At 37.9% G+C, this 12,310-nt stretch overlaps 1 protein-coding gene across 10 annotated transcripts in view; it reads right to left on the bottom strand.

Moving 5' to 3' along the window:
* The window catches only part of LOC102684211 (suppressor of tumorigenicity 7 protein homolog), a 67,963-nt gene that overhangs the window by 10,852 nt on the left and 44,801 nt on the right, over nucleotides 1-12,310 (bottom strand). For 8 of the 10 annotated variants that reach the window (XM_015352356.2, XM_015352359.2, XM_069192549.1 and 5 more), the window contains 7 exons: nucleotides 9,362-9,521; nucleotides 7,523-7,577; nucleotides 6,284-6,399; nucleotides 4,864-4,939; nucleotides 4,159-4,313; nucleotides 3,625-3,722; nucleotides 1,418-1,547 (listed from right to left, as the gene is read on the bottom strand). In XM_015352356.2, coding sequence (XP_015207842.1) covers nucleotides 1,418-1,547; nucleotides 3,625-3,722; nucleotides 4,159-4,313; nucleotides 4,864-4,939; nucleotides 6,284-6,399; nucleotides 7,523-7,577; nucleotides 9,362-9,521 — 790 coding nt within the window. The remainder of the gene's footprint in view (nucleotides 1-1,417; nucleotides 1,548-3,624; nucleotides 3,723-4,158; nucleotides 4,314-4,863; nucleotides 4,940-6,283; nucleotides 6,400-7,522; nucleotides 7,578-9,361; nucleotides 9,522-12,310) is intronic. The other 2 variants (XM_015352357.2, XM_006633266.3) reach the window with 1 other exon arrangement.

Raw genomic sequence — 12,310 nt, 5'->3', positions numbered from 1 at the left:
AGGCAACAATATTAACTACAGAACCGCATCTACAGCATCAAGATGCACTGTCTCCTAATTGTATTTAAAAGATAGGTACAGTATGTCATTGTATAATAAACACCAAAAATACAAATCATTACAATTAAATTATTGTGCGTATTACACCATGCTATGTGTATTATATTAATATTAATTCTATTAAAACAAATAATATTATTTAATTTCCAGAGGCCTATCCACCATGTAATGGTTGTGTCTAGTACTTTGACGTGGCCTGCTTGAGGTACTGTACAGTACATTGAATAAAATCAGACACACCAGAGCAAATTAGTTTGACACTCTTGAGCTACTTAAAGGATACAAGGATCTCCCTCAACTGCTTTTTGAAATAAGCCATGTTTAGGTCCAGCAACATGGCTGGGCAGTTTGTTCCAGACCCACAGACAATTTTGGAAAAAAGTGCCTCCTGCTCTCAGTTTTAAATAAGCTTCCCTTAGAGATTATTGGACATCAATCATAGATGGTTTTAGTGCAATGATATGAGCACTGTACTACACGTTTAGAGCATGTTTTAGCCACGTGATATATCACTGTGAAATGAACGTAACTCATCAGATTCATTAGGATATGGAACACCACGTACGTAAATAATATGTACAGGCCACAAAATTGTTAGTGCTTCAGTGCATCTAAAATGTCTACTCTAATGCTTCCAGCTTTGAGGTCCTTGGAGAATTTAACCTTGTGAAGAGTAGAAAGTGAGAAAGAAAAAGCAGTTTTAAAGGCACTTAAAGAACTTTGGTCTCAAGGCAGCCAGGCAACAAGATCACAGAACTGTTAGTCCACATTTGTTATTGGGTGCTAATATCCCACTACAGGGAAGACAGCTACAAGAAAAACAATGTACTCATGTAGTGCCAGGAGGCTACTTAAGGAAAACACAACACTGATGTAGACATCTTATTAAAAATGTAAAAAAACAGATCAGTTATGTACTGTATCTTCACTAAGGGAGGACACTGGCTGTGTTCAGGTAACTGAAGGTTAGTACAGTAAGTGAAGACAACTGCCGTTCTAGATCTCTTTCTAATGTATATTGGTTTTATAAATAGTAGTGATAACAGAAAGATTTAAAGTCTTTCTAATCTAATCCACAGTACATTCTGCCTCCTGAAAGAGATCTGTTTACACATGCACATACTATATTTAGCATGAATGACACTTTACTTCTGTGAAGTTGCATTGCTTGAACAGAAATTCTCAGCATATCAGCTGCTGAGCACACTCTTAAGTAAAAAATATTGAATTTGTTTTTTTAGTACAACAACTACATACAAGCTTTTCAGCTTTATGTCCTAGTCATTCTTTTAAAAATGCTACATTTCTGCAATTAAAATTGTGTTTTTCGCCCCTGTATTCCTTTACACTTGCTTACCGTCATATTTTGCTAATACTGCTTGTACATCAGCATAGGCCTGCAGTTCCAGTAAGGCCTCAAGGAGGTTTTCGTGGATATTGAACATACTGAGGAGAGGGAACTCCTTCATTAACTGGAAAACATACAACTGTTGTTACATGTAGTACCTTACAGGATGAAGTCAGGCTCAGAGACAGCACAGCTCTAACTCCATCTGCAACAGTAGTTCTCAAAGCCACTGTGGTTATAGCAATGTAACCCGATTTTATCATTTTCAATCGCAATATTTTGGATGCACACAAAATACCGTACTGTAATAAGTTTCTCATAAACATAAGAAAGGTAATAACACAATATAAAACATAACATCACTTTATTAGCCCTATACAATTTCTTGCATTAGGAATTTCTTTTTCGCATACCCCAGCTTGCTCTCCATAAGAAACACAGACAGGGAGAGAGCCTGAGGTCAGAGTGCAGGGTCAGCCATTGTACAACACCCCTGGAGCAGTTGGGGTTAAGTGCCTTGCTCAGGGACCCAATGGAGTAGGATTCTTCTGCCGGCTGTGGGATTTTAACTGGCAACCTTCCAGCCATAAGCGCAGATCCTTAGCCATAGAGCCCCTGCTCAACATGCATATATACATATAACATATCATTCTGGCCACCAACTTGTTTGGTTGCCAGTTGTTCAAAGGATCTCATCCCCCATTTCTAGACAGAATCAGGTTCCAGGGCATTGTCTTCAATGACACACCTGGATAGACTATATCAGACCCACAAATAACCCTTTGTATAACAAAGTGCCTCCGTTATTCATTGCTTAATTGAATCAAATGCTTCTTTTCTTTCACCTGCTAAAGCCTCATGATGTGACATGACAATGTTTTGACAATGTGTGTATTAATGATAAAAATGAAAATGGAGCAAGTCCAATTAAACCACAGTGTTCCAAGTGTTCCAAGTAGGGAATCACAGTGTTATTGCAAGAATCCTTAAGAACTGGTGACATTATTGTAAAGTTGTAAGTGCTTGTCTATAGTTCTTTTCATTATCCTGGATTTAAATCTGAAGACATCTCAAACTCACAAGTGTTAAACCCTAAATAAAAACAATCTAATGAAGGCAAATATATATATTTATGATCTTAGACTGGTTGCTCTGTTAAATCGTCTTAGATTTCTGAAATGTATTAAAGAGAATAATTCTGAAATGACAGGAGACCGCTTTAAACTAACTAAACAGTGTTGTACCACACTACATAAAGATCAGTAATGGTTTTTTCCCCCCTTGAGAGATTTTGAAATATTTTAAATTTTACTGCTAGGTGCAACAATAAAAAACAAGAGCTGTACTGTAGCTTTATACTAGTGGATTGCTAATGGCATGTATTCTCTACAATATAAAGAAAGCACAGGGAATGAGAATGGGCACAGTGGCAACAAGATACAAAATAAGAACAGTGCCAAATATCTGTTAGCTGCAAACCCATCAGTAGAAGCAGATATTGACTGAACTGTGACAGGACGTTTTGCCACTTCACTAAATGAGTTTGTTTAATCAATCCACTCTAGCCATTTGCAGAGCATCATGGGTAACAATACACTTAAGAGTATATGCATATTTATTGTGCATCCAAAACATTCTTCATTTCATTAAATGTGATGTCTTTACCAATAAAGGGTCATTTGGAGATAATCTCAGCAGAAGAAATTTTGAATTTTTTAGGAATTGCTCTGTTAGCAATATGCTCTGTACGCTTTAGAACTACTGGTGCACAGGCTTTGTAATAATATACAACTGGCTTGCTATCCAATATAAATACAAATAAAAACTTCAAGTGAAAAATCCACCCTGATCCTGTCTCCAAAGTCTACTATTTTCCTGAAAAGCTCTAGATGGGCTTTTTATATTCACATATATAACATATTAAATAGATGTATAATAGATTCAACACAAGAGCACTAAAATCATTCTGTGACATTCGGTAACTTTTTCTGTTACTCAATTTTATGTATGTACACAGTTATATGTGAAACTTTCTTTATTTTCCTTTAATGCTCTTCAATTTATAGGATTCATTATGGGAAAAAAATAAACTCCCCCCCCCCCCAATAGTGAACTTCTCAAAAATATTCTCTTTACTCAACTCTGAATCTCAAGGTATATTCACAATCATTCAGCTGTTTTCCACTGCCTGATCCTAAAGACTTGGGAATACTTACATCTCTCATCATTTTCACTGCTTCTCTTGTTCTTCCCAGTTTTCTAGCACACATTGCTAGCCTTCTTTTAATGTAAACCAAAACATTTGTATCTCTTCCTAAAAAAAAGAGGGACAAATCACTTATTCCATACAAGAAAAAAAGATATTTTAGAGGAGAAATATTGTGTAGTATATAGTATCATAATTATCAAAATTAGCTGGGACAACATGTTTATGAACTGTGAAATAATATTCTCTCTTTACATTAAGCACATCTTAAATTGAACAGATTTCAAACCTACATTAAATGCTGGTCTACACCTCTGCTGTGAATCTGCAGTGGTCAATATACAGCAGACGATAGTGGAAAGTGGAGTTTTGTCTATACTCAGTCTTAGTTGCTTTAGGATCTTTACCTGAGAAGAAATGCATGTTATTGGAGTTGCTATTATTCCAGGGCAATTTACTATACCAACATGTACAGTACTTTATCAGGGCTCTGAGCTAAATGATGTCTTGCACAGTCTTGGTGTGTATAATCCGATTTACTCACTGTGCTGTGCTTCATACTGGGCCCCATGATGCTGGAGCTGCTGACTGCGCCTGTAACAGCCCTCTCCTGCCTTCAGGGCCTGTTTAAAAAGCTTCTCGGCCTCCACAATCGTTGTGGCTTCCTCTTCTGCCAGGAGGATGTATGCAGTGGCACAGCTGTTCAACACAAAACATTAAAACTGTCGTTTTACACAAAAAAAAACCACGACAGTCCACCACCCCTCCCCCTCTGCAACCATGTTAAATCCAGTACTGTGACTTCTGTTATAAATTATACCATGCGGTTTAGTTGACATTTCATGCCAGCCCTCTAAAGCAGATATCGAATGGGAGAAATGTGCAAAATAAATAATTCATCATCTGCTATACACATGCATCAGGCTCAGCCTTTTGTCATTCCATGTAATGTCATGGATGGAGGTCATAACGAATTAATAAAAGAGCAGACAATGCCTCCAGTAACATAAGCTTTAATGTGATGCCTGGATCACAAGGGCCATATGTTTTAACAGAAATGTGTTCAACATGGTGGTGAAATCCTATCTCTTTCATTGCTATAGCGTGCATGCCGAAAATCAGACACCCCTCTAGTATAATGAATACTCATAACTTCTTATTCATATCTGTAGCAAACAGGGAGCAAGGCGATGGGTAAGTATCTTTGTGATTATGGGGAAAATATTTCATCTTATAGACGGTGACTCACTCATCTAGCTCCAAAGCTTCATGTGCAGCTGAGATCCGAGCCTGCGGATTTCTCTCTCTCCAAGCCTTCTGCATTACTGTCAATCAAATAAAACGTCCGTTCAAAGATTAAAGCCGATACGGCATTCCAAAAAGAACTTTACTTAGTGTGTACTTCATAGCATGAACTTAGGATTTTGGCAGTGTATAAATTAACATCCTTAAAACGATTTTCATGTTTTTCCTCATGTCTCCCAATTTGAAATTGGCATTTTTTTAAATGGATTGGTCCACAGCAATGTCTCCTGTGGCAGAAGGAGGTTGGCAGACATCCAACTCCAACTCGCCTGCCCATCAGAACTACTCATCTTTCAATGTGCTGCCAGCCTCATCATGCCCTATAGAGAAGCTACACATCTCTCACATCACTGCAAGCATGCGGGAGTCTGGACCAAGGAACTCAAGCCTGCATTTGCATTGAGCGCCTTCACCTGCTGAGCCACTCGGAAGCCCCCAAACCTAACTTTTTAGTTTATCATAGTTTGTTCTTTGCACAAAAATCTATTCCTTTACAACATACATTTTCTGTTAACATTACAACAAATAAGAGTTCTAGAGCTCAGGAGCACAGCAGGGGAAGGCCCTGTCACCAATAGTATGCAAATGTAGATGCTAAACATATTTCTCAAAGACGAAAACTAATAAGTCTCTTGGCACTCCTGAATGTACGTCTTGAATGTCATTTTTTTCCCCAATATGAAATAGCTTGATAGACTACAATTCTGACAATATATCATGTACTATTTGTAGCCAGTACTTTGTACTTACTACTTTAAATTTATTATATATGTGATGCATTAAAGAAATAATTTGCCTATATTGATGACATTTCTGGATTTTTACTTAGTGGCTTGGCTTTTTATGCACAACAGGTTGTGTTTACAATGATGCTATCCAACCAATAGAACCGATGGACTTATCAGAGGGTACCTCTGAAATATCACTTGTGGTTCCTAAAGTGGTTCCTTATTATTTTGTATAAAACTGTTAATGCAAGGTCAACAGAACAGGTGAAAGACATGCACACAAATTGTCTGAAGATCCGAGTAATACTCCTTCCTTGTAAATCATGGAAACTATCGAAAATGTCAGACAATGCCTGTAGACACCTCAACAATAGATTAGCAGAACAGAAAGAGAACAATATTCTATACTATAAGAATATCTATAAGAGTCAAAACACCACTGCAGGAAAGAGAAACAAACTTCTTCTTTCAGATAACTTTCATCTGATCAATAACATGAACCTTTTGTTTAAGTCTATTTATTATTAATAGTAATTATTATGCAACATTTAGCCTTCCAGTTTATACCCATTCAAACAGCATCATCTTAGATTTTCATCATCACCTCCAATGACATCTCATTAACACAGTTCTTACTAGCATCAGCAGGCCTTAAGTGATCTGTGTCACACGTGAAAAATGTCTGGTGATCCTGGGCAGAAAGATTCATATCGTAGTATGTGAGAGGCTCTCTTCCCGTTACCCACGTGTACCTGAGAGGAACATAACCAAGAAGGTGTCAGGATTACTACGAGCATTTAATTGCAAATCCTCAGCACTTCATAGTTCACAAAAACGTCAACATAATGTCTGTCAAGTTAGTCTCCAATCCTGTACTGGACTAAGGAGGTGCTGAAAATGAATGAATGCAAAGTCAATTTCTACAATTTATTTGTTTTGTATATCCGTTTCTGTATTCAAAAGTAAATACCTAACGGAGATAAGAAAAAAAAATGTTTGATTATATGAACGGTGTCATCCAATTTAAGCAACCTCTGCCAGCTCGTTGGGGCTGATGCAGAGTACCTGTGGGAGTGCAGTTGCATAATGTGATCACACTGACTTACAGCAAGGAGACAGAAGAAGGTTGCCTACACTGAGAATTTGTTTCATTTATTCCATTTAATGTTTTCTATGTGCTGCGAGAAAGGGTTTCAAAAACAAATATATTTCATGAGAAAAGGTGGGTCTTGTGGTAGCCACACTCTTTAGCATTTTCAAATTTATCACTCAAAGGGTTTTGCTAATAGTGGCAGTCTAGTGCCAGTCACTCTTTGGTGAATAAAAAAAGAGAAAACCCTGTATGATCACATCATAAATAGAATGGATAAGAGACAAATGTGTCTGATAAGCACATAAATAAAAAATCACACTGCTCATGCAGCATTTTTCATTTTTAAGGATCCCAAAGCTCTTTATTTGTAGTACAAAGTCCAGTTCAACCACCACGTATGTGCTGAACCCCCCTGGATACTAGAACAGGTGGACAAATTAGAAATTGTTTTTCTAGTTGCATTAAGGGGGAACTTTATGAAGATCAGATTGCACAAGCCCAGGGCAGAACACCAGTCCCTGGGATTAACACCATTACTATTATGAAGAGCATTACAGGATCTGTAATGATAAAGCAGTTAAGGCTTGGTTTGAAATCTCATCCAAATGACACCCCCTACAGCACAGTGTCCACTGTCGTCATACTGGGGGTACTGGTTTGGAGAAGTGTCACCTACCGGTCCACTAACATGCCTTAAAGCAGCAATATAGCAAATAAAAAGGAGTCCAACGGGTTATTGTGATAAGAAAATAGCTTTTTTTTAAATAAAGCTTTACACTCACCGGTTATATTCTGCTCCTCTAAATAAATTTAGTGGGTTTCTCCAAACTTTACATTCTGCGGACAAAAAAAAAAGAATTTAAATGAATTCCAGAATGGGATTACTGGGGTTCAGAGCAACGGCAAGAAAACGAAGGCAAGAATTCCCTTCAGCGGATTTCATTAGGCAAGCCTGCAAACCAGATTCAAACAGGGTGATAAGAAGACTTTCCTGTGGTCTGTGCAGTACTCCGCAGAGTGAGGAAGCAAACTAAATTATACCCACAGGGATCGGGCAAACTAAGGATACATTCCTTTCCATTGCCCCCACCTCGGTCACAATTCCTGTTTATTTTGGTGCATTCACAGTATTTAGATCTCCAGAAGAGATCAGCATAAAAATCTAAAGATGGTATTAGAGCACCTTATTGCGGTCTCCTTAAAATTCATCAGTATTGTATTATAACTGTATAAGCTACGACAATAGGGAGCTCATGGCTGTTATCTTTCCAAAACCAGGTGGAGATCAACTGTATAATTATTAACAGGAACAAGCTTAAAGTGAGGGAAGAGATTGTTTTTTATGTAATCATTAATCACCTCCTATTACAAACTCTCTCAATCTGCAATGATTGTTCAAACCAGCTTCTTTCCCTCCAGCAGCAGAAATGCCATTAGCACTGTGACTCAGAGCAAAACTGACACTGCGTTGCCAGAGTGTGAACATCAAATGGACCAGTGGCACATTATCACTAATGTCGCTACACATCCCACGAGCTGCTACTGCACAGCAAGCAGAGGAGACCCTGACAGACTTGCACCCGATCCCCTGCTTGAGCAATTGTGTTTTGCAGAAATGGGAAATCTCATTCACAGCCAGATAGTGGCACAGCCCAGGCTTGAACCTGTGACCTCTGAGTCACTCACTCGGGATTCTCAAAGATCTGGATAGGGTGGCAGTATAAAAACCCTCTTATTTTCCCAATAAGAGGCTTAGGCAGGAACAAATGTGTAAAAGAGCTGGTGTTTAGCAGAATTCTTCATACACACTACTTAGGATCAAGAGCTTTGGCTGTTGCCATTTCCATAATCAAAATTGTGACAGGGGTTAATCTGTCTTTAAGCCATTTAAAGGCTACAGAATCTTTATTTTCACTTTAAGACACTGAAAATCTGGAATTAATGGTGACTAAGAGAATGAGCTGATTAGTAGATTGTCAGGTCTTGTGTCAAAATAAGGTAGGTGTCTGTATGGCACCACATAACAGACAGGCCACAGTATCCCATATAACTTAATAATTTACAGGCAAGAGGAAACTACTGAATACAGTGGTGAATAAATGGATTTTAAAGAGGAAGAAGTAACAAAAACAATAAAACCTGTTCCTGTATTTTTCAGTCATCTGAAACAACCGTCTAGAATTTAAAAACCTATATGATTATGCAACAAAATTATACCAAAGAAGAGCCAATGGAAAAAATGCTGGGAAATGCCTTTAATGTTATTGTAGTTTTAAAAGGTGGAAAGATTTGCAAGTTATCAAATGCATCTAAGAAGTGCATACATGCTACAGTAACGTCATATAGACACCAGTAGATGTCATACAGAACACAATGGATTCAATAAGCTGTAGCTGTTGTGCAGTTTTCTCTCCCTCTATGGTAATCAGCCATGGAGCAACATTAAAAACAAAGTAACGGCCATCTTAATAAAATATACAACAGCACATTGGTATATTTAACTATAATTCCTCTGCTCTTTGAAATGACACAAAGAAAAGGCAGTTTAAGTGTAGAATGGTCATGAACATTCAAGAACAAAAGTGAAGCGTTTTAAATGTTTTGTGAAGAATTGTACGTACCTGACACACTTTGTCGATTTGAATCTGAATCTCCATTACTACTGTTGGAGTTGCTAGGAGTACTGTTATCGACTCCGCCCAGCAGAGGGCGCAGGTGACTCACAGAGACTTGTTCAATGAAGGAAGTTCCGTACTTCCGAAAATACCACCATTCAAATATCTACAAAACAAATGAATCAAAAAGCACCAAAAATGTTATTCATGGATCTTCGTGTACCGTCTTTAAAATCATACTCTTTAATGTTTGTTGTTTAGGATCATAGATAGCATAATTATTAGACGTCTCAGAATATTTTTGCACCAAGAGATGTTCTTTTAGATAATGTAAAATACTGTGTTACATTTGTCTAGATGACTTAATAATTTGATATTCAAATAAACTGGAGATTGGTTTACATACATTAAGAGCTGTGCAGACTAAAAACAGACAATGAATAATATAAGCAAATCATGTCATCTACATACACTTGATGTAAACCAAGTAGCTGTGAATTGACTGAAATTTTAATGTTTTAAACGTTTTGTTATACTTCAAAAAAGATGCTTTATAATTGTTAGGAAGGTTAAGTAGGAGGGATGTTAGGAAATGCTTAATATGACATTGACATTAAAACATTGTATGCAAATGAAAGTGAAATATATAATCTGAAGAAATGCATTATTAATATCTGCTTGAAAGCAAATTTAATTTTCTTTACAATGTTTAAAGCTTTAAATACAACACCTTAACACAATACATCACTCAAGCTGAGAACACAAACTGCTTTTTACTTTAAATTAGTTTAATATTTTAAACAGCATTTTAATTAAATCAATTATCAGCCCAAGTTCATTAGATCTAAATATATATTGTGTATATATATATAGTTCAATGCTTTGTGATGTGTGAGATTTTCTTCAGGTTACATTAAACCATTTTAAAGACCACAGGCTTGTCACGGTCTATTCAAATTAATACTTTATCAGACCAAAGCTAGGAAATGAAGATGAGTTGCAACGTTTGATGTCTGTAAGCATGTTCAAGTTGTAGTCTCAGATTGTTCCCCATGCTTCTGGCATGGGCTCAGGGTCACTGCAGGCCTTTCCAAGAATAAGAGGCAACTTTCTGATAATGGGTGGATGGGTGAAGCAGAATTAATTATGAAAGCAGCATGCACACATGTAATTGAGTCAGTGTGTGAGCTAACCCTTTGTTCCTTGTGCATTCAGTTACTCTAAGCTTTAACAGCAAGGTGATCATTTCCAAACACTCCAAGTACCCATCTGTGCATTAGGAACATGGTAATTTTGCCAAACTGAACAGAAACCAAATGCTGTCCTATTATCCGTTTGCTTGGAAGATATTACTATGGCAGAAATCCTGTGTACTGTCTGTATAGTGACTCCATCCTATACATTAGGAGCTTAGAAAATGAGGACTGTACAGTAGCAGAAAATTATAGGATGCAATTAGAAGCAAACGTGATCAACGTTTATTGTTTAATGGCAAAGCCTTCAAATAATTGCAAACTGCAAAGAAAAAAAGCCATACTGTATACTCCCCCACTAGGGATATAAACAAATAGTTTGCATAAAATGCAATGAAGGCTTAAGAATATGTTTTGGCTTCAACCTGCCAGCTCTAGGCAATGAAACCCTGGTCACGGGCAGTGCAGGTGTGGATGTGGAACGGAGCTGGGCAGTCAAGTCTGAAGTCATTTATTTATACTGCAGTGAGCCGATTTCCACTGCACGTGCAGGTAACCACAAGTGAACAAGCATGCAGGGGAATAAGCTGCGATGCACTTACACACTGCAGCGATGAGATCAACCTGATTTTTGCCACAAGGCATGGTCAATGAAAGTCCATGCCTGCTGAGTGGGGCAGTAATGGCCTGTGTTTCTTTCCATTTTGGCTTAACAAGAGGGAGAAGCACAGGAGCACCGCGTTACAGGAAAACATTGCCGACTTTGGACAGAAGATCAAAATCCCGAACAAAATTGAGAGACAAATCTGATGAGCAGATAAACATATACAATTCAAATGAGCAAAGGAACACCAGTAGCTAAATTAATACATACTGTATTATAGAAGTTTTATAGAATTAAATGAATAACCCAGGGAATGCTCCTCTCAACTTCAACCACAAAGTACGAGTACAGGGAATTGAAGTACACAATGGGTTTGAAGGAACACTCAGGTGTTAAACCGCTGTAGGAAAATCAAATCACAGAGGCCATTCAATATTTCCCAATGGAAACACAACCTCCTAGTTTGGAAGTGGTTATGACCCAAGCCAAGTGCATGTCTTTTTACTAAACTTTCAACAGAGACTGAAACCTTTTCCATTTAACCTGAAACTGGAGCACCAGTTTCTCAGACCAGTAATTAAACCTTGGTAACAAAGGCCTTTCAAATTTCACAGGTTTCAAATAAAGTGCAAAATTGCCAACTTTGTGAAAGTACTTTACGGTTGCCATGTTGTCGCAGGCAGACAAGAAAACGCTGGTTTTGCCACGGGAGGGAGCGAGAGTTTGTGTGACCTATGGTGTGAAATCAGCCCTTCCTGCTCACTAGTCACTGTGAGTGAATGAGAAACATGGTCTCTGAAAAACATGAATTATTATGAGTATATTTTAGTTGTTTTTTTCAACATGTCTCTGGCCCAAGCCGTAGTCCCCACCTGCTTCAAGACAACCACCATAATCCAAATACCGAAGAAAACCACAGTGACATGTCTTAATGACTACCGACTGGTGGCACTTACAACTGTCATCATGAAGTGCTTCGAGAGGCTGGTCATGAAGCACATTAAGACACCATTCCGAACACACTGGACCCATACCCTGCCCAAGACATCCACAGATGACGCAATCTCCATTGCCATAGACACTGCCCTATCCCATCTGGATAAAAAGAACACATACGCAAGACTACTAGTCATCGACTTCAGCTCAGCTTTTAACATC

Source organism: Lepisosteus oculatus, chromosome 7, assembly GCF_040954835.1.
Source record: "Lepisosteus oculatus isolate fLepOcu1 chromosome 7, fLepOcu1.hap2, whole genome shotgun sequence".
NCBI lineage: Eukaryota > Metazoa > Chordata > Actinopteri > Semionotiformes > Lepisosteidae > Lepisosteus > Lepisosteus oculatus.
This window is presented reverse-complemented; position numbering and strand designations above follow the sequence as displayed.